The sequence below is a fragment of the Botryllus schlosseri genome, chromosome 6 (genome assembly GCF_051294905.1).
Source record: "Botryllus schlosseri isolate E-star chromosome 6, Bs_hap1, whole genome shotgun sequence".
Lineage (NCBI taxonomy): Eukaryota > Metazoa > Chordata > Ascidiacea > Stolidobranchia > Styelidae > Botryllus > Botryllus schlosseri.
The window spans coordinates 22,767,137-22,794,792 of NC_137241.1; the positions used below are offsets into that span (position 1 = coordinate 22,767,137).

Sequence of the window (27,656 nt, forward strand, 5' to 3'; positions counted from 1 at the left end):
GTTCTTATGGGTGCACCCGACCGGTGCCGCGAAAACTCGTCCTGAACCGGTGACCCTTTCAGACCCCCCTTCCACCCGACCGGTGCCTTATGAGTATAGGGATCTCTCGACCGGTGCCTCGAAACTCGTCTTGAACCGGTGACCCTTTTCGGTATATGCATCTCTCGACCGGTGTTGAATATGTATCAAGTAAATAGTCATGTGAATGAATCTTTGTTAATGTGTATATCGTGAAAACTCGTGGTCGTGACTCGCCTTTTTTACTATGTGTGGTGACGGTGATTCGCCTGCCGTGTATTCTTACGGGCTCTGTGGTGACTCGCCATGTGTTCTTATGGGTGCGGTCGCATGCGGCTATTGCGTCTTGTGGTCGCGCGGTAACCCTTTTCAGTATAGGGATCGGTCGCACGCGGCTTCGTTGTTGACATGTCGTACTTCGTGTTGAATATGTATCAAGTAAATAGTCATGTGAATGAACCTTTGTTGATGTGTATATCGTAAATTATTATATATGATGTCGTAGTTCAGTCGCGGCAAATGACCGATCGTGTTCCAACTCTTTCCTCGCTATTGATTGCTACCTGAATAATACTTTCAGATCGGATTATTCACACCGCTGTTTCGCGCCTACAGAATAGTCTGCTGTTCACAGTCGCAACAAGAATCACAAGTATACACATTTATACATTCATTTATTACTCTGAAATCAAACTCTTCACAAAAGCACGCACAATCGTATCATTAACTTTTTTATCATCATCAAAATTATTCAAGTATTCCTTGGCTGAAAATCCCCATCGTATTGAAAACTCGTGTTGCCACATCGTAGGTATAGGCATCTCTCGCACGTCGTACTTTCGCGTATAGGCTGTGGTGGTGACCTGCCATTGTTTCTTATGGGCGCGGTGATGATGCCACCCTTTCAGGTATAGGCCGCGGTCGTGATTCGCCGTGAAAACTCGTGGTCGTGACTCGCCTTTTTTGCTATAGGCGGTGGCGGTGATTCGCCTGTCATGTATTCTTACGAGTTCTCTGGTGATTCGCCATGTGTTCTTATGGGTGCGCTCGCACGTCGTACTTTCAAGTATAGGCATCTCTCGCATGTCGTATTGGAAACTCGTGTTGGCACATCGTACTTTTAGGTATAGACATCTCTCGCATATCGTACTTTCGGGTATGGGCATCGCTAAACAGGAAATTCACTAAACCGCAGTGCATTGTGCGATTTTGAAAACCAGATGTTGGCGGTTGTATTTTGACCTGTGTGACCCACTAAATACATCCGCTTTGGAAATTCGGAGCGCGCACTATCGTATCGATTATTACACTAATCCAGTCGGTGCTATTACATTCAGCAGTATTCAGTATTCAGCAGCGACACGAAAAGCGACCAACAAATAACCGCACTCGTAAATTAACACTTCCAAAAGTGTAAAATAGATTGCAAATCCCGCGATCGCTGACAAGATAATGTCTCGGGCATAACCATTTTTAGTGACTTGGTGTTACAAGCATACCGATCGCTCACGCGGCGAAATTTTAGTAATCAGTTTGTCACAGAACGTGATTTCGCTGGTAAGATTTAAGAATACCGACTAACAGAACCCTCAGCGGTAACTTGAATGGCAACAAATTGTCATTTATTTCCGCCCTAACCCTAATCCTTTGTGAGATTACCACATACTCAAATAGATGCGAAATAATTGTAGAATCATACAATCTTTTTAGGAATATTACTTGACTTGACCAACTTTCGGCTCTGTTTTCGATTTCCACACAGTCGCTATAAGTTTCCACGCTTCTAGAATAGGATTGACTTTAGACACGTCATAAGAATCATGGTAATATTCAATCAATGTGTCAATTTACCAACTCGAAATCTCACTCGCGCTACAAGTGAAGCTGAATTGTATCCTCGCATATTTGTTGAACACACACATGACAAAGAACATTACCGAGAATTTATAAACTAGCCATATTACTTTTCACATCTATCAATATCAGAATACAAGTCATCAAACTTTTTGTTAAATGTAACATAACACTTTTGGAATCGGATTCGTTATAGTCATACAAATTGTATTAAACCCAACACCAAAACAAAAGGACTTTTAAGTTCATTGAAATCAAATCATTCGTCTTCGACTTGCGCTTTATTAAATTGCACGCAACAATTCGTTACGAATGAGCTGTAACCAAAGTTAAGAAATCTTTGTGTCCACAGATATGGAAGATGAATATAGCTAACACAATCACGAATCGACGTTTCAGAGTATTTCACGGATGTAATAAACTTGTTAGTGTCGCCTATCTAAAAGTATGCATGCGTTCGATTTCCATACCGAGTGTTGCGATGTTTAGGATTCGCTTACAATGGTCAAGAGTGAGGATTCAACATCAATGTCGTTACTGGCGGTATTCACAACAGAGAATCGAAACATTACACAGTGTGAAAATATATCTTTGATATCAAAGCACTATCCCAAGTACACAATTAATACTCGACTCCGTTCACACTTTCTATAGAACGTGCTAAATGTAAAATTTCACGAGGTTGCAAGACTTTGATCATTACAAAAGTAAATTGGGATATGTTTACTAGATGCATTCAATTCAGTTAGAAATGTCTGGTGCACAACAATCGTAATATCAAGGAAGTACTTGCTACACTGTAATTCACTTAACGTGTTTTGCATTGTTGTTCATTTGTAGTATTGATTGAAATTGTTTTTGAACACCCAAATAATAATTCCCAACATGAAACCAAGCCGCTGAAAATCGTTACCATCACAACGAAACAATTTGTACGATGTTTGTCAAATGTATCCTATAGTTAGGTGTACTAGAATTATTTGTGTAACACATACACCGACAATGCAATCGAAAATTTTTCCGTTGTCATTCGCTAAAGTAAATGTCATCACAATACTCTGTCACTAAAAGACGTTACTTGTATGTGATTGAATCCCTAACAATTAACTCACTAAACCGAACTCCAAAGAAATTTTACTCACTCGACGGATATGAAACAGCGTCGCTTAATCGGTCTATATCGTTTTTCTAAAGGTAAATCATATCCATCCAATAGAAAACAATTTTCACTAGCTCGGTAATGAAACCGAAGTCTTCATTCAATATTTTGTTTGTGTCAAATACTTTGCAATAAACACCCTGGAGCGGTTGAGCTTTACATCATCAGGCTGTAATCTGTAGATCAAGCTTACATCCAACTTGTAACTGTATCGTTTAACTACCGGGTTGCATCAGTTTGCTATTTTTTGTCATTTAGCGATTGCTGAACATACCACTTCGAATCACTCCATCGATCGTAATTTCCATCATCGTGATAATCGAAGTACATTTGTTTCGAGTTCATAACAACCGACTACTTTTTCTATGACATGATAAATTTTTGACAAGTTATGCTTAGAATATTGGTGCATACCACGAAAAATAATACACCACTCATATTGATAGTGTTACTCCATTGATCGGTATTCTCGAACGGGTCGATTTTCAAACGAGTAAAATTTATTACTTGAGTTGTTCTGCTTACTTTATTTAAATGTAAACTTACCCGTCTTTCAAAACCGCAACAAACAATGATAAAAAAGTATGCAATCAAACACAACAAGTTTTACTGTAGGACACTAATTATTAGCCCACATAACTCATTTCTTACCGAAGGCATATGAAATATATTCATGTTACACGAAAATACTCGATATTCTCTACAAACCTGTACAATGATTGGCGGTGCTTTCAAACTGTTTCGATGTCACAAGAACTTTATTGTCTGAATGGTTGTTCATGTATCTTAATAATCAAATATTTCAACACAGAACTAGTACTAACAGAAACATCAGAGTTGTTTACACAAAAGTTTGTATGTGTACAGTATGCGAATACCATGTGTAAGTCCAGCACAATTGCAGTATCCATCCGAGTTTAGTTAACACAAATTTATTACAACGGAGCCGCGTAAACTTTCGCGAAAGAAAAGAATACTCACTTCCCGAGGGTTCTGTCAATTTCATAACAATAAATCAGCTACTCCAACAACAGAGTACATATGTTTTCTAGTCACGGTCCTTACATCTTTCACACAGATCAATCTACTTTGCTAACGAAAAGTGCTGAGTCATCACATGATTATCCTCACAACAACCAGTAGATGGAGCTGTATTAAAATGTTCTTAACCCTTTACACACCAGCGACAAATTGTTTAGTGAATCGAGTTGTTGTTCAGCGTCAAGTCTCCATGTTGAAGCGTACATTAAAACAGTGCAATCCAATTAAAACCACGGATCTATTTTCATTTCCTCACAAACTGTCACATACAGATAAATAAATTTTATTTTCCCAAAACATACTTGTAACCAATCGCTTTCATTAAACACACAACACCATAAAAGTATTTACTTTCTACAACATAGACATTCCGATGTAGTCAAGAAATATTTTTATTAATCAAAATCATCGACTTCTGTTTACGGTGTTAGTGTGTGCATGTCATACATGTGGGATCCGTATTAAAATGGACACGACACGACTGAATGTAAGGAGATAGAAGTCTATCGCATAGATTTACATGTGGTCTTCGCTACGGTTTCAAAAAACTAATCATCTCTTTTGCATTGATCGAGACCGAGCAAGTTAGTTAATGGCCATGATTGTGTTTGTCATATGCGAATGATAGGGTTACTGTCAAATCTACATACAACAACCTTCTGGCACTCATAATAGCAATTTCATTCTCTCCCTTCGTAATTGTAGACTCACGACAAGTATATTGTACAACTCGACAGCTACGTTTAACAACACTAACGACACTAAACATACGATACCTACCCAAGTAAAATTACCATTTTCACCTGGAGGTCAGTCGTTACCTGAGTAAAAATACCATTATTCTTTGGAGATTTATCGTTTAATCAGAGTAACAAAACATTTTCACTTGGGGGTCTATCGTTTCCAAGAGTAACAAGCCCCCTTTCCTTTGGAAATCTATTTTTCCCTGGGTAACAAACCTTTTTCACTTGCAAATATATTTTTCCCCCCGGATAACAAACCTTTTTTCGCTTGGAAATATATTTTTTCCTTGAGCAACAGATCATTTTTACTTGGAAATATATTTTTCCTTGAGCAACAGACCATTTTTACGTGGAAATATATTTTTTCCCTGAGCAACAAACCATTTTCACTTGGAGATATATTTTTTCCCTGAGCAACAAACCATTTCACTCGGCGGGTCGTCGTTTACCCGAGTAAAATATCATTTTCCTTTGGAGATCTGGCGTTTACCCATTGTAACAATACATTTTCACTTGGAAATAAACTTTTACCTAGAGTAACAATACCGTTTTTACTTGGAAATCTATCTTTTCCCCAGGTAACAAACCTTTTTCACTTGGAAATATATTTTTCCCTGAGTGATAAACCATTTTCGTTTGGAGATGCGATGTTTGCCCAAGTAAAATTATCATTTTCGTTTTGAAATCTGACAACCACACGCATCAATTTGGTATTTGCTGTATTGGTGAAAGTTTGAAATAGATTACAACGAACAGTGACGAAAATATACACGACAATCGGTTTCAGAGTAGACTCGCGTCGGTAGCAACACATCCATATCATCGATTAACCACATGAAATAACAATATAATCTTGTATATCGAAATGTATGCTTTGGAAAATGACAAATATTGTGTGACCTGATGTGTGTATGTGTCCGGGCTCGTACTTTAGTTTTTGCACAGAGTCTATACGTCTGAATAAAACACCACCTCGACTTTGGTACCTGGATTGTTCACAAGTATTCGCGTAAACGAGGTGTGTGACATTACATACATCATGGATAACATCATGGCCGGCATTACAAGCATCATGGATGACAAATTCATGTTCTCAAGTCTCATACATGAACCGACTCTGTACATTCAATGTGGGGTAGATGACTTGGAGACAGACAAACACACATATTTGACCGTAACATGATCTTAGCACGAACCGACATGTATTCAACTTGGAGAAAAATGAGTCGCACCGTATTTCACCGAGATTGCATCCCCTTTCGTGGTGACGTGGTAACGTAGTGTTTCACCTTATATCAGTTGCAGTGTTGCCAATTTAGCGATTTTGGCGCTAGATCTAGCGATTTTTCATCCGGTTTAGCGCCAAAAAATATGGATCTAGCGCCTAGCGATAAATCTAGCAATTTTTGAAAAAGTATTTAGCGATTATTTAGCGCTTTTTCACCGAAAATAACCACTAAAGATCAGTTCTGGCCGACGACTGCATTGGCTCTACCGGTCACCAGAGTGCGGACTCCGATGATATATAATTATAGATTACTACCTACCGATAGATAGTAGTAGATACGCAACTCATGGCGGTTACGCATGGACAAACAGTGTCTCTTCTTGCTGAGTAATCTAAAAGTAGCATAGTTGGCAGTGCTACATCTGGCGACCTGAACGCTGAAATTTAATATAATTGGCCAAAATGGCCATGATCGAAAGATAGTGTCGCAGTGATTTCGAAAATACAAAATAAAATCTCGTTCGGACAATGGAACCATGCACCCCGAAACAGCCCTCAAAGTCTGAAAACCGGCATTATTGCACCGCCGCAACACAATGAACATAACAATGACCAATTTCGTCCGGCGATTGTTCTTATCAATGCCTATTTCCTGACTTTGGGGGCTGTTTTGAGGTCGCTCCAATGTCTGGTCATTCGTTTAAGACCAGATTAATTACATTTCATACACCGGGTTGGTCCTCGGACTATTTTCTTAAGGTCTCTACCTATAGTGGCAAACAAACCCGTTTCAATGTCGTGTTGTGTCGGGTCAAGTCGCATGTCGTGTACACTGTACAGTGTACACGTGTGTCAAGTCGCATGTCGTGTTCAAGTAGGCCAACTCCAACGCAGCTTAGAGAAGAAGTCAAGCGCATAACCACGGTACATCGCATCACGTATTCACGGACGCATCGAGTAAGGCACGCTGATATAGTGAGCGGTTATGCCTGCAAACCTGGTCAGTGTTCACGTATAGCGATCGTTGCGAAAAGCGATCTGCAGATTTAGCGCTATTTTTTAGCGCTTTTTTCTCAATATTTAGCGCCATCTAGCGATTTTTAACGCCAGTTTTAGCGATTTTCTTCCATCCGGAGTTGGCAACACTGATCAGTTGGTTCAATGTATGTACCGGGTTGCGAAAGCTGTCGCTGTTTTGACTATGTGTCACAATCAATACTAAATACGAGAATTCGTTACTCGTCGAAACGCCGCAGTCATACATCGTTAACAGCGATTTTATGTATGGCAATCTTGGGTTCAATTTCGGTTTTGTGATGTTAACCAAGCTGTTGTGTTTCTGTGGGGTGAAGACTGAATTCGTGTTAATCCCCACAAGAGCGCGATGTCTATTTCACACCTAGAGTAATTATAAACGCATCTTCGAAACCTTTGGTCTAGTTCATCTGCTTCGAAACGGACAATCACCCAAGACTCTAACCCGCCGCATCCGTGGTTTCAGTTGATCATATCGAAGAATATCATGTCCATCCGTTTTACCACCCACAGATTTCTCCATCCTCACACTTTAGTGCTAAGACACAGACAAGATGCGGTGGTGGAAATATTGAAAATGAGAAAGCAGACCTTGGTGTCATTTGATTTTGATTTTACACCCGATGAACCCACCATTCGTACTGTGCATTGGGGTCAGGATTCTATCGTTGATGTCGAAGGAAAAGAAATGTACAGATTTGTTGGTGTCGTGGATATTCAACGAAAATCGGGGTACATGATTGTACGTGGTTCGCGTATATGACTGTAAAGATATCGCTATACATAACGTGCTGTTTCCCGTATCGAGAGCATCAACGACTATCCATGTTACGGTCAAATATGTGTGTTTGTCTGTCTCCAAGTCATCTACCCCACATTGAATGTACAGAGTCGGTTCATGTATGAGACTTGAGAACATGAATTTGTCATCCATGATGCTTGTAATGCCGGCCATGATGTTATCCATGATGTATGTAATGTCACACACCTCGTTTACGCGAATACTTGTGAACAATCCAGGTACCAAAGTCGAGGTGGTGTTTTATTCAGACGTATAGACTCTGTGCAAAAACTAAAGTACGAGCCCGGACACATACACACATCAGGTCACACAATATTTGTCATTTTCCAAAGCATACATTTCGATATACAAGATTATATTGTTATTTCATGTGGTTAACCGATGATATGGATGTGTTGCTACCGACGCGAGTATACTCTGAAACCGATTGTCGTGTATATTTTCGTCACTGTTCGTTGTAATCTATTTCAAACTTTCACCAATACAGCAAATACCAAATTGATGCGTGTGGTTGTCAGATTTCAAAACGAAAATGATAATTTTACTTGGGCAAACATCGCATCTCCAAACGAAAATGGTTTATCACTCAGGGAAAAATATATTTCCAAGTGAAAAAGGTTTGTTACCTGGGGAAAAGATAGATTTCCAAGTAAAAACGGTATTGTTACTCTAGGTAAAAGTTTATTTCCAAGTGAAAATGTATTGTTACAATGGGTAAACGCCAGATCTCCAAAGGAAAATGATATTTTACTCGGGTAAACGACGACCCGCCGAGTGAAATGGTTTGTTGCTCAGGGAAAAAATATATCTCCAAGTGAAAATGGTTTGTTGCTCAGGGAAAAAATATATTTCCACGTAAAAATGGTCTGTTGCTCAAGGAAAAATATATTTCCAAGTAAAAATGATCTGTTGCTCAAGGAAAAAATATATTTCCAAGCGAAAAAAGGTTTGTTATCCGGGGGGAAAAATATATTTGCAAGTGAAAAAGGTTTGTTACCCAGGGAAAAATAGATTTCCAAAGGAAAGGGGGCTTGTTACTCTTGGAAACGATAGACCCCCAAGTGAAAATGTTTTGTTACTCTGATTAAACGATAAATCTCCAAAGAATAATGGTATTTTTACTCAGGTAACGACTGACCTCCAGGTGAAAATGGTAATTTTACTTGGTTAGGTATCGTATGTTTAGTGTCGTTAGTGTTGTTAAACGTAGCTGTCGAGTTGTACAATATACTTGTCGTGAGTCTACAATTACGAAGGGAGAGAATGAAATTGCTATTATGAGTGCCAGAAGGTTGTTGTATGTAGATTTGACAGTAACCCTATCATTCGCATATGACAAACACAATCATGGCCATTAACTAACTTGCTCGGTCTCGATCAATGCAAAAGAGATGATTAGTTTTTTGAAACCGTAGCGAAGACCACATGTAAATCTATGCGATAGACTTCTATCTCCTTACATTCAGTCGTGTCGTGTCCATTTTAATACGGATCCCACATGTATGACATGCACACACTAACACCGTAAACAGAAGTCGATGATTTTGATTAATAAAAATATTTCTTGACTACATCGGAATGTCTATGTTGTAGAAAGTAAATACTTTTATGGTGTTGTGTGTTTAATGAAAGCGATTGGTTACAAGTATGTTTTGGGAAAATAAAATTTATTTATCTGTATGTGACAGTTTGTGAGGAAATGAAAATAGATCCGTGGTTTTAATTGGATTGCACTGTTTTAATGTACGCTTCAACATGGAGACTTGACGCTGAACAACAACTCGATTCACTAAACAATTTGTCGCTGGTGTGTAAAGGGTTAAGAACATTTTAATACAGCTCCATCTACTGGTTGTTGTGAGGATAATCATGTGATGACTCAGCACTTTTCGTTAGCAAAGTAGATTGATCTGTGTGAAAGATGTAAGGACCGTGACTAGAAAACATATGTACTCTGTTGTTGGAGTAGCTGATTTATTGTTATGAAATTGACAGAACCCTCGGGAAGTGAGTATTCTTTTCTTTCGCGAAAGTTTACGCGGCTCCGTTGTAATAAATTTGTGTTAACTAAACTCGGATGGATACTGCAATTGTGCTGGACTTACACATGGTATTCGCATACTGTACACATACAAACTTTTGTGTAAACAACTCTGATGTTTCTGTTAGTACTAGTTCTGTGTTGAAATATTTGATTATTAAGATACATGAACAACCATTCAGACAATAAAGTTCTTGTGACATCGAAACAGTTTGAAAGCACCGCCAATCATTGTACAGGTTTGTAGAGAATATCGAGTATTTTCGTGTAACATGAATATATTTCATATGCCTTCGGTAAGAAATGAGTTATGTGGGCTAATAATTAGTGTCCTACAGTAAAACTTGTTGTGTTTGATTGCATACTTTTTTATCATTGTTTGTTGCGGTTTTGAAAGACGGGTAAGTTTACATTTAAATAAAGTAAGCAGAACAACTCAAGTAATAAATTTTACTCGTTTGAAAATCGACCCGTTCGAGAATACCGATCAATGGAGTAACACTATCAATATGAGTGGTGTATTATTTTTCGTGGTATGCACCAATATTCTAAGCATAACTTGTCAAAAATTTATCATGTCATAGAAAAAGTAGTCGGTTGTTATGAACTCGAAACAAATGTACTTCGATTATCACGATGATGGAAATTACGATCGATGGAGTGATTCGAAGTGGTATGTTCAGCAATCGCTAAATGACAAAAAATAGCAAACTGATGCAACCCGGTAGTTAAACGATACAGTTACAAGTTGGATGTAAGCTTGATCTACAGATTACAGCCTGATGATGTAAAGCTCAACCGCTCCAGGGTGTTTATTGCAAAGTATTTGACACAAACAAAATATTGAATGAAGACTTCGGTTTCATTACCGAGCTAGTGAAAATTGTTTTCTATTGGATGGATATGATTTACCTTTAGAAAAACGATATAGACCGATTAAGCGACGCTGTTTCATATCCGTCGAGTGAGTAAAATTTCTTTGGAGTTCGGTTTAGTGAGTTAATTGTTAGGGATTCAATCACATACAAGTAACGTCTTTTAGTGACAGAGTATTGTGATGACATTTACTTTAGCGAATGACAACGGAAAAATTTTCGATTGCATTGTCGGTGTATGTGTTACACAAATAATTCTAGTACACCTAGGATACATTTGACAAACATCGTACAAATTGTTTCGTTGTGATGGTAACGATTTTCAGCGGCTTGGTTTCATGTTGGGAATTATTATTTGGGTGTTCAAAAACAATTTCAATCAATACTACAAATGAACAACAATGCAAAACACGTTAAGTGAATTACAGTGTAGCAAGTACTTCCTTGATATTACGATTGTTGTGCACCAGACATTTCTAACTGAATTGAATGCATCTAGTAAACATATCCCAATTTACTTTTGTAATGATCAAAGTCTTGCAACCTCGTGAAATTTTACATTTAGCACGTTCTATAGAAAGTGTGAACGGAGTCGAGTATTAATTGTGTACTTGGGATAGTGCTTTGATATCAAAGATATATTTTCTCACTGTGTAATGTTTCGATTCTCTGTTGTGAATACCGCCAGTAACGACATTGATGTTGAATCCTCACTCTTGACCATTGTAAGCGAATCCTAAACATCGCAACACTCGGTATGGAAATCGAACGCATGCATACTTTTAGATAGGCGACACTAACAAGTTTATTACATCCGTGAAATACTCTGAAACGTCGATTCGTGATTGTGTTAGCTATATTCATCTTCCATATCTGTGGACACAAAGATTTCTTAACTTTGGTTACAGCTCATTCGTAACGAATTGTTGCGTGCAATTTAATAAAGCGCAAGTCGAAGACGAATGATTTGATTTCAATGAACTTAAAAGTCCTTTTGTTTTGGTGTTGGGTTTAATACAATTTGTATGACTATAACGAATCCGATTCCAAAAGTGTTATGTTACATTTAACAAAAAGTTTGATGACTTGTATTCTGATATTGATAGATGTGAAAAGTAATATGGCTAGTTTATAAATTCTCGGTAATGTTCTTTGTCATGTGTGTGTTCAACAAATATGCGAGGATACAATTCAGCTTCACTTGTAGCGCGAGTGAGATTTCGAGTTGGTAAATTGACACATTGATTGAATATTACCATGATTCTTATGACGTGTCTAAAGTCAATCCTATTCTAGAAGCGTGGAAACTTATAGCGACTGTGTGGAAATCGAAAACAGAGCCGAAAGTTGGTCAAGTCAAGTAATATTCCTAAAAAGATTGTATGATTCTACAATTATTTCGCATCTATTTGAGTATGTGGTAATCTCACAAAGGATTAGGGTTAGGGCGGAAATAAATGACAATTTGTTGCTATTCAAGTTACCGCTGAGGGTTCTGTTAGTCGGTATTCTTCAAATCTTACCAGCGAAATCAAGTTTTGTGACAAACTGATTACTAAAATTTCGCCGCGTGAGCGATCGGTATGTTTGTAACACCAAGTCACTAAAAATGGTTATGCCCGAGACATTATCTTGTCAGCGATCGCGGGATTTGCAATCTATTTTACACTTTTTGAAGTGTTAATTTACGAGTGCGGTTATTTGTTGGTCGCTTTTCGTGTCGCTGCTGAATACTGAATACTGCTGAATGTAATAGCACCGATTGGATTAGTGTAATAATCGATACGATAGTGCGCGCTCCGAATTTCCAAAGCGGATGTATTTAGTGGGTCACACAGGTCAAAATACAACCGCCAACATCTGGTTTTCAAAATCGCACAATGCACTGCGGTTTAGTGAATTTCCTGTTTAGCGATGCCCATACCCGAAAGTACGATATGCGAGAGATGTCTATACCTAAAAGTACGATGTGCCAACACGAGTTTCCAATACGACATGCGAGAGATGCCTATACTTGAAAGTACGACGTGCGAGCGCACCCATAAGAACACATGGCGAATCACCAGAGAACTCGTAAGAATACATGACAGGCGAATCACCGCCACCGCCTATAGCAAAAAAGGCGAGTCACGACCACGAGTTTTCACGGCGAATCACGACCGCGGCCTATACCTGAAAGGGTGGCATCATCACCGCGCCCATAAGAAACAATGGCAGGTCACCACCACAGCCTATACGCGAAAGTACGACGTGCGAGAGATGCCTATACCTACGATGTGGCAACACGAGTTTTCAATACGATGGGGATTTTCAGCCAAGGAATACTTGAATAATTTTGATGATGATAAAAAAGTTAATGATACGATTGTGCGTACTTTTGTGAAGAGTTTGATTTCAGAGTAATAAATGAATGTATAAATGTGTATACTTGTGATTCTTGTTGCGACTGTGAACAGCAGACTATTCTGTAGGCGCGAAACAGCGGTGTGAATAATCCGATCTGAAAGTATTATTCAGGTAGCAATCAATAGCGAGGAAAGAGTTGGAACACGATCGGTCATTTGCCGCGACTGAACTACGACATCATATATAATAATTTACGATATACACATCAACAAAGGTTCATTCACATGACTATTTACTTGATACATATTCAACACGAAGTACGACATGTCAACAACGAAGCCGCGTGCGACCGATCCCTATACTGAAAAGGGTTACCGCGCGACCACAAGACGCAATAGCCGCATGCGACCGCACCCATAAGAACACATGGCTAGTCACCACAGAGCCCGTATGAATACACGGCAGGCGAATCACCGTCACCACCTATAGTAAAAAAGGCGAGTCACGACCACGAGTTTTCACGATATACACATTAACAAAGATTCATTCACATGACTATTTACTTGATACATATTCAACACCGGTCGAGAGATGCATATACCGAAAAGGGTCACCGGTTCAAGACGAGTTTCGAGGCACCGGTCGAGAGATCCCTATACTCATAAGGCACCGGTCGGGTGGAAGGGGGGTCTGAAAGGGTCACCGGTTCAGGACGAGTTTTCGCGGCACCGGTCGGGTGCACCCATAAGAACCAATGGCGATGTGCGAGCGATCTATATAACTACTTGCATGATCGGTCGAAACGATCATTGTTCTATCAAATATACTGGACTTGACGTGTGGAACGGTATCCCGTCGGCCATCCGACAGTCGACGAGTATTTCCACTCTCAAGTCGAAATACAAGCAATTTCTACTAAATGAATACTAGTCAGCCCTAAAGATTACAGGACCACGACCTGACCTATCGATCTCGCCTTCCGTGACATGCCATCCCATTTTTTCGCCGCTTGCTTTTTCTATACTATCTTCTTTTACTTTTCATTCAGTGTGCATGCCTCCTCTTTACAACGCCTGGAGGCCAAGGTGGGTGTCCGATTCCAAAGACTTCTCCAAGTCGTTTCGACACCTTCCAATCTTTTCATTGTATCGCAATTTTTGTGGTGTATTGAACAGATAAAAATTGCTAATAAACCGAACCGAACCAAAAATGTAGTGCAGAAACAGCGTTCTTGGATTCCGATAAAATGTGGCATCCAAACTGGAGAAGAATTAGCATCCGAGTTGTATAGTAGTATAGTATCCGAGTGGTAGGCCTACGTAGTAACCAGACATGGGGTAATCGCGATTTGTAATCGTAATCGATTACGTCATTACGACAATTAGGCCTACAGCATTTTCAAGTAATGGTAATCGCAATCGATAGCATTCGAAAAAATTCCGAAGTAATCGTAATCGTAATCGACTACTTCCCATTTCTAATCGATTTCTTTGTGAAAGAACGATTACTTTTTATTTGTACAAGGACTATGACATAAACTGAACATTCGTGAACAAGGAAGTGTATTATATCAGGTTCATGATAATACAAACGTCTGATTTTTAAATGATATTGCTCATTATTACGTTAGAAGTAGCCTATTAGCTTTGCTATAGTCATTGCGTAAGAAGTATCCACAGTAAATAGATATTCGATGTACGTCACGTACATTCGTGTGATTGTAAGAACACCCGCCGTGCTGTATATCAGGTTATCAACCCGTTCCACACGCCAGTACACCGCAGCTGGATAATTAATCACCACTCTACCTAGTAACTTGTGTATTGATGTTTGGTTATTCAAACGCAGTTTGACCGTTGCTGCTTGGCGAGCAGTAGGCCTATGTAGTACGTACGTACACCGGACAGAGATTTGAAATTTTGTACTAATCAAATAAAACATTACGGTTTCCACAACGAAGCAATAAAAATCAACATTATTATTAATTTTTATTCCTCTCTCTCTCTCTCTGCCCCCGATGGTCAGATTTACCTGTGGAGCTGGGGGCACGTAATTCATAAATATAACGTCTGTTATCTTGTCATAATTACTTTGGTGTATGTTGTTAATTCGTGACTTCCGGTATGTTATATAATCAAAAGATATTGTTGTATCCTTAACGTAGCAGACTAAAAGAAAAACTTTCGTGAGACGCACATACAAATTGTCATGTCTTTAATGCTCTGAGGGTGTCCGGGTGGCATTTGTATTGCGGGCTCGAATTGGAAGGACTGGACTATTAGTCACGCCCACCCAGCGCGGCTATTGACAATGGACACATACCCTAAGTCTCGGCCAAGGTGTTTCTTTAGTAGCACACTTCGTGAAGTCGCGTGTTGGTCGAAATTGCATATGTCTTTTGGTGTGTCGTGGCACGGTTTTAACTGGAACCTAAATGCCTATTGCTAGGGTTGCATTTAAAACAAAAATAAATTTGAAGCGAGCATGTTTACAAAAAGGCCCATGTTTAAAACATGTTTTTTTAGGCCTTGACGTAACCAATGTGGATTGACATTGACAATTGAAAATATAGGGAAAATATAGCTCCTTTGACGAAATATCTGTACTATAACTGTTGAACCGACTATTTTGAGGGGTTCCGACCATCTCATATCGATGTACGTCGGCCAAATCGGGTGGTAATTGTGGAAAGCATTTACACAATTATGGCATAATTTTACAACTTAAAAAAACACAATTTAGTTTTTTTAAAGCCTTTATTTTAAACAACCATTTGTTTTAAATGCATGCCTACTATAAATTATGTATGCATTTTTGTTGAGGGGGAGACGTATGCATTCCAAAATCAAGTTTATCTACAGAGAATTTTCAAGTTAATTAAATCTCTCGAGAATACTCTATAATTTATGTTGGTGTACGAAATACTCTTGAGTCCCCTCCGAGCTCGCTCCCCACCCTATTGGGAAATTTGGGGTGCGGCAGTCGTGGACCTGGCGAGAATGCAATTCGTTGGGTGCGATAAATCGTCCTTTTTTAAAATAGACAATGGGCACATTATGACGTAACAAGCAAATGACGCATCTTTTTTATAGGAAGTTTGTTATCTCGTTAGTCCTTTTCAGCGCAATCCATATATTGTCTTCCAATATAACTTCTAAAATTCAAAATAAATGTAATCGGGAGTAATCGTGATTACTTTTCCAATGTAATCGTAATCGTAAACGACTACTTCCTGATTTTGCTGTAATCGTAATCGTAATCGTAATCGTAATCGCGTCATTCGGAAGTAATCGTAATCGCAATCGATTACATTCATGAAGTAATCACCCCATGAATAGCCGAGTGGTACGGTACTCCCTTTAAAAATTATGGTACCCATTAGGGTGTACAATACACCCAGTTGATGGGCCCTGTTTTATAAGATGTAGGCCTATACACGTAGGACAACACCTTAATTTCATGTCATTTTGTAGATGATATTACTGCTGGCAGTGTGTTACCACACTACTTTTTCATGTTATCAGCTTCTGTTGTGATTGCCAAATAATCCCATGTATATTTTACGTTCAGTCTTCGATGATTAGACAACCTACATCGCTGACATAGGAGACAGAGAATTTGAGGATAGAATTGGTGCATCAGTGCTGCGTAAATAAATGATTTCATCCAAAATAATTAGAACATATACGCCGGTAAGTTTCCACACATAAAAATAGAATATTATCTGAGAATTTGGGCAACGGCGAAAGTATGGAAAACGTATCATTTATGGCATGGAAACAAGTCGACCATGAACATTATCAAGGCAGGACTGCGTTCCAATATATCAGATTCTACATCCGACATGCAGCCTGAGGTTAACGAACTTGATGACAACTTTGATCGACGACAGATGTCTGATTCACCACAACAGCTAATAAAGAACAGTAGGTTAGTCGCTATACTTCAAAGTCGAACTTTACATTAAATAAGATTTATTCCTTGTATGTGCGTAAGTCGATAAAACGCGAATAATGTATCGATTCTGTAATCCGGCCCGCCAGGGAGGCTACTTCATTTTCCCATATCAGGCCCGCCGGCCGCAGAAGTTGCCCGTCCCTGATATGTGGTATACCATGCCCTGGTTAAAAACACTGGTGGTGGAAAACCCGATTTGCCTTGTCTACTCAAGTCCGCAGAGCAAAAAAGTTCGAGAAACCTGCGATCACGATCATTTCCACGCCAACGCTGCAAATACAATAGATGTGTACGTACATAACATACTGACCTAGTTGAATCGTTATTCTACACGGAAGCGAACGAGGCGAATCGTAATCATGTATAGATTGCGCGTATGAATCATTCTAGGATAGAATCAAACGGGGCCTACAATGAACTGTTACGTAACGCTATTTATTAGTTCATGTAAGATTTTTACGAGCATGCAATCTTTTCGTCAAAGCTGACAGAACAGGAAGCATCGATGTAATACCAATAATTGGACCCCGTAACTGAACTGTGCGAAACAGGTCGAAAGGTCGTTTCAGTAAATCTTTAGAATCTAACGAAGATAGTACTGCATTGGGTGGCTCCGAATCTTCGAACCAGCGAGCGATTGTTTTGATCAGTTGCACAGGTATTTCCCATTATATATAAAGTTACCAGAACATTGCAATGCAAAGCATTAATCTGTGTGATTTCAGAAATTTATTGTTTTTAAGGATTTGTTGGTCACTAGCAATATTGTTGCACTAATTTTACTAAGCAATATGAAGAAACTGCAACCAAACAAGATGAAGACAGCTAATATACTGTCAATCATAACGTACTGGTAAGTCTTTGTCAATTTAATATATATCTGTACGATGATCTTCTGCTCTCTTGAAAACCATCCACCAGTCTTACATAACTCACCACTGACCAATGATGCCATCCTGACGTTGAAGTTTATGAGACTTTCGTAGGGAATTTGCCTACAATTGTGATCATATTTTTGATATTTGAATGTAGAGCAATAGTATGTAAATATGAAGATATAGTTATTTCGCGGAGTGATTAACATGATTCCGATTAACATGGCTACTAAATTTTCGCCTGTAACATCTTTGTAACATTGGCCTATAAGTAAATAACACCGTAAGTATTGGTAATTATCTGCAAGAAGGACAGAAACCAGTGGTAGCGTGTCTTTGATTCTGTGAAGCGAAAAATAGATATTATTGATTCGTTTTTAGAGCAATCAAGTGCGTTTTTGCATGTGTGACTATGTTGATATATCAGATTGATTTGCGTGACACGGCGTGAAAGTATACGTTGTAGTGATATGAAATCTTGTTTGCAGGTGGATGAACGATTTCTTTAAAGATGGCAGAAAAAGGAATCTTCAAGAAGACGATATGTTGGAACTCCTAAATGCAGATACTTCGTACGAGCAGTGCTCACGTCTAGAGAGGTTGTGATATATGTTGTAAATTATGCTGAAAATAGATTGAGTTTTGCTATCAAAATGTTTTTTGACAAGTTTCGGAGACAACTTACTACATTCAATGTTATAACGTATGATCCAAACGATTTTCATTGAAGTTTTCTATACATTTTATCTAACTAGCGTTTATGCACGCAATATAATAATTTCCCCATGAATTAGGAATATTACTTGTTGCGTAAGTTGAAATTTCTTTCAGATCTCTAAATTTGTTTTTGGGCAACCGCGGATCAAAGAAACTATTAGTGAGCTTTGGCAATAATGCTTACAAAGCAAAAGCTCTTACATAACGAAATCGTTTGGCGATACTTAGCGATACGCACAACTGCTGCTTTGGAATGCATAGCCTATAGTTTCCTAATAGAACAAAACTACAACGGTCGTAAAGTTCACTTGAATGGACGCCCTCAGCATTCACAATAATTCTAATAAAACTGAGCTATTTTATTTTATGACAGAACTAAACATTGTAAATATATTGCACAAATGCGCAGATGCATCGTGTATGTTAGATATGCATATAATTGAAATCTAAATGCCCAAGAGATATTTTTATAGTGCATTTGCGTTGTCCCAACATTGTCCTATTCGCGCTCTTCCGGCGCAACACTCCAGCTAGAATATCACCCCCGTTGATGATAGTTTTCAAACAATGTTCGAGTTTCTACGGATAATGTGTGAGCATAAAATCGATTACTTTTTCTATTTTAGGAATTGGGAAAAAGAATTACGAAACAAAAACAGAAAGCCAAATCTCTTTCGCACTTTACTACGAACCCACAAATGGTCATTAGTGAGGAATGGAATCGCAGCATATTCCGAGGTATATAACTCTGCGTTGGCGCGAAATTGGTCTACCTAAATCATGACTTATATTTTTGCAAATAGCGATTGTTAAAGCAATAAGGGTCATGATAACAGGGGCGGACAACTTCTCCAGTCGAAGGGCCGGATATGGGAAAATGAAATACTTGGCGGGCCGGGATTCCTGAATCTATACATTACAATCGTATTTATCCACCTATACAAGGAATAATCGTATATTTAATCTAATCTTCAAGTTTAAAGCATAGAGACCAAAACAGTATTCACTGATTTATTAACGTAATCAACTTCAATATAACTGTTCATGTCAATGAAACATATGTGGTCGATCAAAGCTGTGCACAGGTTATTTGAACTATATGGCTGCATGACGGACACAAAGTAAACAAATAACTGAATAATAACTAACAATCACTATTATATGTGTCCGAAAAAAGAGGGAATAAGCTACAGTCACTATAATTTGACGTAGTAAGCAAGAAGTGGAAAATTGCGGCAGACTGTGACCGCGGACGATATTATCATGAAAGACCGTAAACTGTCTGCGGACCACTCAAAATCTCGTCGCGGGCTGTATGTTGCCCGTCCTGTGACAGGCAGTCATTTAAAATAGCGAGTTATGATTGTTGGTAAGTTGTGTTACGATTAGACTAAAGCAGTGATTTTCAACCTGTGTGACGGTTCGCACTTGGCTTGTACGAATGAAAAAAATTGCAGAGCGAACGACGAAGGTGGTGCGAATGGTGCGAATGAAAAATCGTGAATAATTGTTAATTTTTCTGACTTGGAACAATTCAATTAAACCTAATAGGAAATTCAAGGGCAGTGTAACTGTTGTAGTTGAGACGCAATTGTAAAAACTTGTTTAACTTGCGACGCACCTCTAATCGTAGCTCTCACAAGCCGTGGTGAATTAATATTTTCGCACTATAATTATTACACAACCAAAAGCCTGGTTTGGAAGCTGGTGTATAGTGGCAGACATACAGTATAGCAGCCCGTTTGAGCCTGCGATGGGCTGAAAAATGACGACAAATTGACTTTCTGCTTTCTTTCGCTAAAAATCATCATATTTTCGTGATAATTGTTCGATTAGCGCGAGGCACGAGGATAGTAGTAAATACCATCATTACAGACTCACATTTGCAAGTTACTGTAACGCAAATTTTTATCCCTTCAAGGTTTATTAGAGTATGGACCCCAAAGGGTATAATTTTTGGTCAACACGGTGTCAGAGCTATTTGCTTAGTAAATATGTATGTAATATTTGTTGAATATATTGCAAAAAATTATGCCATAGTTTTTACATATCCAATGTCGCTGTGTCGGGTACTGTAGCCAATAAGCGAGACACGCAGAAAATATGGCTTTATCATGAGAATTCATGATAAGTTTTGTCCGATTGGTTTTTCTGGAAAAAATGATCAAAGACCGTTGGGATGAACTAATGTAGGGGTGAGCAACGAGCGAGTTCAGGCCCATGAGACTCATTCATTTCGAGGCCAACCACTTCTGCGTCGGGACTAGGGCTGGGCACAATGATTCGAGTACTCGAATCTGAATCGAGTATTAAATTTAATGATTCGAGTCGAGTGGTAAAAGACGATTTTTTCGAGTACTGAAATTACAAGCTCCTCGCCACTGAAAGTTAATGAACTAACGAGAATTATAGTTTTGATAATATTTTCCACTGAGGAAGCCTTGAAACCTTGATTGACTGTGTCGTAGCATGATAGACATAGTACAAAGCTACGAACGTTACTGGAAATAACACATTTCCGAAGTCATGATCGTTCCACAACATTGTCAAGAAGTGCAATGAAGTCGGTATGGTCGAAAACATACCGAAGTATCATTAATGTGACGGGTAACAGGCATTATGTTCTTCGTGGTGGCATAAAAGGTACATATTTAAACTTTTACATAGTACATTCTGTTGTGACGTCATAATGAGTGATACTCGAATACTCGACTCGACTCGAAGCATTTTACGTGATTCAGAATCGAATCACTCAGGTACTCGATTTTGCCCAGCCCTAGTCGGGACCCATGAAGACGTAAAGATTTGGCCATAAGCGGCGACAAAACCTTGGCCAAAAATGACCAATGCTGGATGGCAAAACCTTTCGATATGGATATGCTCCGCTGACGCCACGGAATAGTCCCGTTCTTGCAATCTGAGTAGACACTAGACAGTAGTTACAGTAGTACAACTGCGACACGCAGAGGAATTTAATTCACCATAATTTGAAATTGCGTGTGTCAGACATTTTTTGTAGCGCTCTCTTGGGTATAGAATTGTGGTGGTGTGCGCGTTCTGTATGTCATACATGTCCGTAAAATCGTAGCATACTACTGTAATATTAAAAATGAATTCGTTTTCATGGGTGAGGCTCGGGTCGCGAGATGCCGCAAAAACTCAGATTTTAGTGGTTTCTAAAAAGCTGCTTTACCGTTATTAAACTGTTATGAATTCTCCAGTTAGATTGAGCTAAAGAGCAGAACACACGGTATCGTAAGATTATTTGCTCTTCTTATTTACTCGCGAGGCTAAAATGGGAAATCGAAAAAAAAAACAGAACACAAGTTGGAGCAACGTATATCATAAGATAGCGTACTCTCCTTGATCGTTTTTGACATTATTTTCCAAGACATAAGGCAAAAGCCTCTACACAAACATGTGAGTTTTTCACCCTTTCGACAAACTGGAGCCTCCGGGACCTTTGTGTCAGCTCTCATAAACGATTTCTACCTGCAAGCCTTATTCACTCGCGAAAAATACGCCGTATTTTGGATAGGAGTGCAAAACAGATTTTAAGACCTGGCCATCCAAACACTAGTAGACGTTCTTGTACAAAACCCAACAACTTGTTTGGCAGAGAAGGGTTTTAGTGAAATAGTTGAAATCAAAATGAGCGAAAAAAGTTGCCTTTTTAATGAGACACTTGATAGCTTAAGCTACATAGTAGCCGATTTGCTGCAAATCTGAACAAAATGTTGTTAAGTATCTTCATCTTCTTTTTTTATGACAATTTTCGGTTGTAGTTTGTGCGAATGAAATTTATTTGGCAAAAAGTGCGAATGGAGCTCAAAAAGGTTGAAAAGCACTGGACTAAAGTATAAGGTTTGGATTAACCTTGGTTATTTTGAATGACTCTCTATAGTCTCTATCATGATACGCGCTATGTCGATTGCCTTCCTATTTTGATTTCCCTATTTTGAAACTCGCAGTTTTGACACTCGCGCTCGTATTTGAGTTATACACGAGATCGCAAAATAGGATTAAACATTATTGCTTGCCGACTTCATGAACGCATTCTGCATTTGTACAGGAGGTGTTGAGAATGGGGACAGCCGTCCTGGTTAGTTATCTCGTGAGATATTTCGAACAGAAAGACACACTGCCGATGTGGCATGCCTACGCTTATGCGGTAGCAATCGTTGTGGCAGCGTACACTTTGGGAATCGTTCATCATCAAGTATTCTATAGGACATACAGGATTGGATGGCATATGCGAATTTCTGTATGTGCCCTGATGTACAAAAAAGTGAGCAATCTCGTCTCGATAAGTGTTTAACAATTCAAATCTGTATGCTTCAATTATGTGCCTTTAACCAACTTTTTCTCAGAGAGTCGACTAAATGTCCGAATGATAGACGGACGGTTCGACTGGCGTCCAATAGACAATTTCTCGCGCCACAAACATAGTAAAATATCGCTATCAAAGCTGCGGTAATAACAGAGCGAATCGAAGTCAATGTAGCTTATTTACACTTATCTCCCTCGATCGCATAGATCAGACCTGCATGGGCATTGTGCGGCCCGCGAAAGGTTACTTGGAACATTATACTATAAAATCGATGTATCAATGCTAACGCGTGGACAAAACTATAGGCTGCATAAACTGAACCGGTAATACGTTTACTTTGCAGTCTAGTTTATTTATGTACCGTGATTAACGTAACCTAGTACCTTGTCCGTGTATGAGTATTCCAGGTTCAAAATAAAGTCAATATAGCAACGTATGCCGTAACAATTAAAGTCACAAGTTGCCTTTTCCATATTCACGTTCAAATTTTTTTTCATTGTAGCATTATGAATAAACGGTCTATGATTCAAACCAGGGGTCAGGAACCTATGGCTCGCGAGCCAAATATGACTCTTTTGGATATACGATACGATTCTTTGTCATTTTTTAAAAACTTTGTACTCAATTTATCAATATTACAGAAACGTGGTAGTAAACTTTCATCACGGCCAAAATAATTATTCTCGTGGCAGTATAAACATGTTTTGAGAGGTCAAGACAGTGGCCTATTCAGGGTTAGGGACCCGGACCCCCTTTCAAAGTCCTCAAATTCAAGTTGATGTCGCGCCGGCAACTTATATCACTCGCGAATTCGATGTATACCCGCCTCGAAATCTTGGATTGCACGATACGTTGATTGACTGACGAGAACAGCAGACATGGCGACGCCTGTATGTCAATGCAGTTTTCAAATACACATTGTCTTCCTGCTCTGCTGTGACAAATGAACTGCCGTGGAAGAGACATTCACAATTACAAAGTCAAATTACAAATAACGCCCAGCGATATCCTCGTTCTTGATTGGTAGAAGTAGTTTTTTACAGGGATATCTAGAACTTCTAGTTCCAGATATCTCGGCTTTTTAGTACCGCTGCTAAAACGTAGGCGTGTGGCGCAACGTTTCGTTACCGCCGAATACTTTGAGAATTGAGAACTCGATCAATATTTAGATTTTTGGAATCAGTGTGACAATTATATTCGATCAACATCAGTTATAAATTCGAAGTTGTTTACGATGAATTGCGCTAATATTAACATAGGGCAGTATTGGCCCGTCCTGCGCCTTACCTCTCCTTTCGCGTTTTATTTTCGAACAATAAATATGCATATTGCGTGATTTTGAGAGTAAAAATGTTCAAAATCTAGTCATTCATGAACAGCGATAGAAAATACCAGAAATCATTGAAAGTTTCACAATTTTCGTTCACTCATCCTGCACTGCTTCACTTGCCTCCCATGACCGCATGTCACTGACATATCATACATTACAGTGGGAAGGGCATGTACTATATGTAACTGCTGTAGTGACGATGTTTGGCTCCTACTATGCATGTGATCACGAGTCCTCGCATTTGAAAAGAGCATCAAAACGAGCTTATACCATCTCATATGACGGACGAAAGTGCCCGATTTGGTATATTTACAGATGCAGATATTTACAGATTGTCCTCTTATCGCCGACCACTATATTTCGGCGAAGTAAAGTGGTTAATTACATCACCGAAGTAGATATGCTTGAATTTGCTGAAAACACACAAACGATCCGTGCATGTAGCCAGAAAAAAGAAGCTACTCTGATCATACCTCACAATGGTGCAAGTGCTGTACGAATGTGTTTAAATGCAGCTTAGTAAGCTTGCAGCTCGTTTCCGACAAGTTATATGTGGAGGCAACGGACAATTTTCACTAATCTTAAATTAACGTTAAACGTTACCTCTAAACAATAGAATTAATGGAATTGTCAGTATAATATAGAGGCTATAGCAAACAGCCACGTAGCATTTCTTTCAAAGGATACCGAACAATCACAATCAAGTTAGTGGTCTTTAACAGCTGACTTCGCGAGCTTTGCCTTGCAGAAAGCTTAATAGAACCACCTTAAAATATCTAATATCACATTCTCATATCAATTTATATGCAACATCCGGGGGAAATGCAATAGGCTAATTAAGGCTATTACTCAACGAATGCGTAATGAAAGCCCATCAGTTCTTATTAGGCTTTTAATATACAGAACCATGAATGCCGCGGCGACTAGCCATTATGCAAATGCGTACTGCCCTACCTACACTGTACGGTGCGACCTATGTTCATTTGTTTAAGCATGAGGCGAGAATAAACAGTCCTTAGGCAATATCAACGCTTTAGGAAATTACCGATCCAAAAACTGGAATATCGTTACTATATGGCCTTACCTGCATTACAGACTCTCCGTTTGAGTCAGAAGTCGCTGAGTGAATTCTCATCAGGAAAGATTATCAACCTTGGAGCCACCGATGTTATCAGATATGACTTTGTTAGTTATGCGACTACAATGCTCCAGCCCGTCACATGCTAAACACTTGTCTCCTCGTTTCAATTTAGTTTCCGCCATTCATGCATTTTATCTGGATCGGACCTCTGCAGTGCGTTGTCGGTACGACGATTTTGTGGTGGGAGTTCGGGCCGTCAATATTAGCTGGGATGGGACTTCTCGTGGTGCTCATGGCTCTCCAATCAGTTTGCGGCAAGCAGTATGCGAAGTTGAGGTATCTAATGTTTATCCAGTATGCAAAATATTATGATCCAATGAAGTGTGAAAAGTGAATATCCTCAGACACTTCAAAATTGCAGCCTTCGTAGTACATAGGCCCACTACGAATTGTGTGAACGTGAGGTTCACGCTCGGAGTGGGAATCTCAGAAATTTGGAGGTTCGCTTTCGCCAGGGATATATATAGAACCCATATATAGGGGAGATGTGGTACCGATGGATCAAAAATCGGAAAATGATCGCTGACCCTGAAATGTTCAGCCGAAAACAGCAGATCTTTTGCTGGCTCAGCACTTTGATACAAGCTCTACCTATCGCGCACATATACATGAATATCCGTCGTCTCAAAAAATATTAATGGACGTTCAAAATTTGTTGCTCGAACGTGTCATCGGTCCCCACCCAGTGGGTCCAATGACACACGACCCGGGGACCTATGACACATATACCCTAAAAAACTCAAATGTGACTACTTTTCTTGCTCAGTATTATAATCTAAGCTACAGCAAGCCAAAGAAGAATGTTTGGTCGCAACTGTCAAAAAATAGAATAAATATTAACTCAAATGTTGTCATTTTTGTCACGTTTCGATTTAGGCTCGGACTTATAAATTTGAGGGTACATACATATTGCCGGAAAATCGACAGTGTGACTTCCAAATACCTCGTTATAGCGATAAAACATCATATGCAATTATTACATAAAGATTTTCTATACGTAGGCATGTTTCATTTGTTTCGTGATTAGTATGCTTGATTATTTTGCTTGATTTAGCTATTGTATCATCGGTCCCCACCCTACGAATTCTATACATAAATCGAAAAAAAGTCCACTCAAGGAAAGTACTGAAAAAAATAATAAGTGCCATTATATAGCCTGATACAAGCCCTACACTTCACAATAAAAATGATTGCTGGTTTGTTCGAGTTGAAGGCTACAAAGAAAAATGTATATGTCGATCTAAATTTAGTTTACACCCCGTAAAACAAAAATCATCTGTGAGAGACCCCATTGCTCGCGCACGTCGAATTTTTTTGTATGTGAGGAAAGATTTTGCTAGCATGCAATTGTTGACAAGTTCACGGAGTGCAATCATGGAATTACCATAGAGAATTTTCAAAGTATTTTCGGTCCCAGTGATCCATCGGTACCACATCTCCCCTATATATAGTTGTTATATACCTGACTTTCACAAACGAACCTTTATAGGTTCTTCAATGTGAACCTTTTCCATATACTACAATTTTTCACGTCGGTTTAACGTTGGTTGAAATTCTTTCCATTTAAATTTCGGACACTCTCTGCATGGTGCTCATGCCAGCGGCACAAGAAATTCAGCAATATGCGAGCATGCACCTTGCTTTATTTGTCACAAATTTTATTTGTCTTGTTAGAAAAGTTTGCTCGAAATATTCAGATTTCCGTTTGTGAATATTTAGTGGCTCTCTGGTGTGAGCTTGGGCGGCAATAACAAACATTATATATGATTGACATCAACGAAATTTATATATAGAATGCATCGTTGTATAATGTAAAAAGTATAGCAGACATACGGTATATCTGTATTGATTTGATATGTTTATTGTATCATAAAAACCAAATCCGTCCGATCGCGGTGTTGGCTACTGTATAACATAATTTTGAGGTAGAATCTGTAGCAACCGGAACTTCACTCTGATCAATATCAATCTAGCAATAGCCCAATGCCTTAAGGATACATTGTCCGGTATAGTATATAGACCGGTAAGCGTTAGATTATATTCTCTTGCAAGTCCTCGGCGAAATTGTTGGCAAAGCGATATTGAAAGATATTGGTTTTATGGAATTATATAGCATTTGATTGTTCCAGTTTGGAGCTTTTACTTCAATATTGTGGCATATTGT

At 38.9% G+C, this 27,656-nt stretch overlaps 1 protein-coding gene and 1 long non-coding RNA gene across 3 annotated transcripts in view; one reads left to right on the top strand and one right to left on the bottom strand.

Annotated features, from left to right (window-relative positions):
* Positions 1 to 6,781: 6,781 nt before the first annotated feature.
* The window catches only part of LOC145441596 (uncharacterized), a 39,486-nt gene continuing 18,611 nt past the window's right edge, over positions 6,782 to 27,656 (bottom strand). Inside the window, exon 2 of the long non-coding RNA XR_013915865.1 lies at positions 6,782 to 6,926. This is a non-coding gene — a long non-coding RNA (uncharacterized LOC145441596). The remainder of the gene's footprint in view (positions 6,927 to 27,656) is intronic.
* Positions 17,828 to 27,656, top strand: part of LOC145441572 (ATP-binding cassette sub-family C member 4-like) — a 58,271-nt gene continuing 48,442 nt past the window's right edge. For both annotated transcript variants that reach the window (XM_080319469.1, XM_080319468.1), the window contains exons 1-6: positions 17,828 to 17,952; positions 18,463 to 18,573; positions 19,318 to 19,429; positions 22,764 to 22,979; positions 25,447 to 25,536; positions 25,605 to 25,768. In XM_080319469.1, the coding sequence (XP_080175595.1) occupies positions 17,891 to 17,952; positions 18,463 to 18,573; positions 19,318 to 19,429; positions 22,764 to 22,979; positions 25,447 to 25,536; positions 25,605 to 25,768 (755 nt within the window). In that variant the 5' untranslated portion in view covers positions 17,828 to 17,890. The remainder of the gene's footprint in view (positions 17,953 to 18,462; positions 18,574 to 19,317; positions 19,430 to 22,763; positions 22,980 to 25,446; positions 25,537 to 25,604; positions 25,769 to 27,656) is intronic.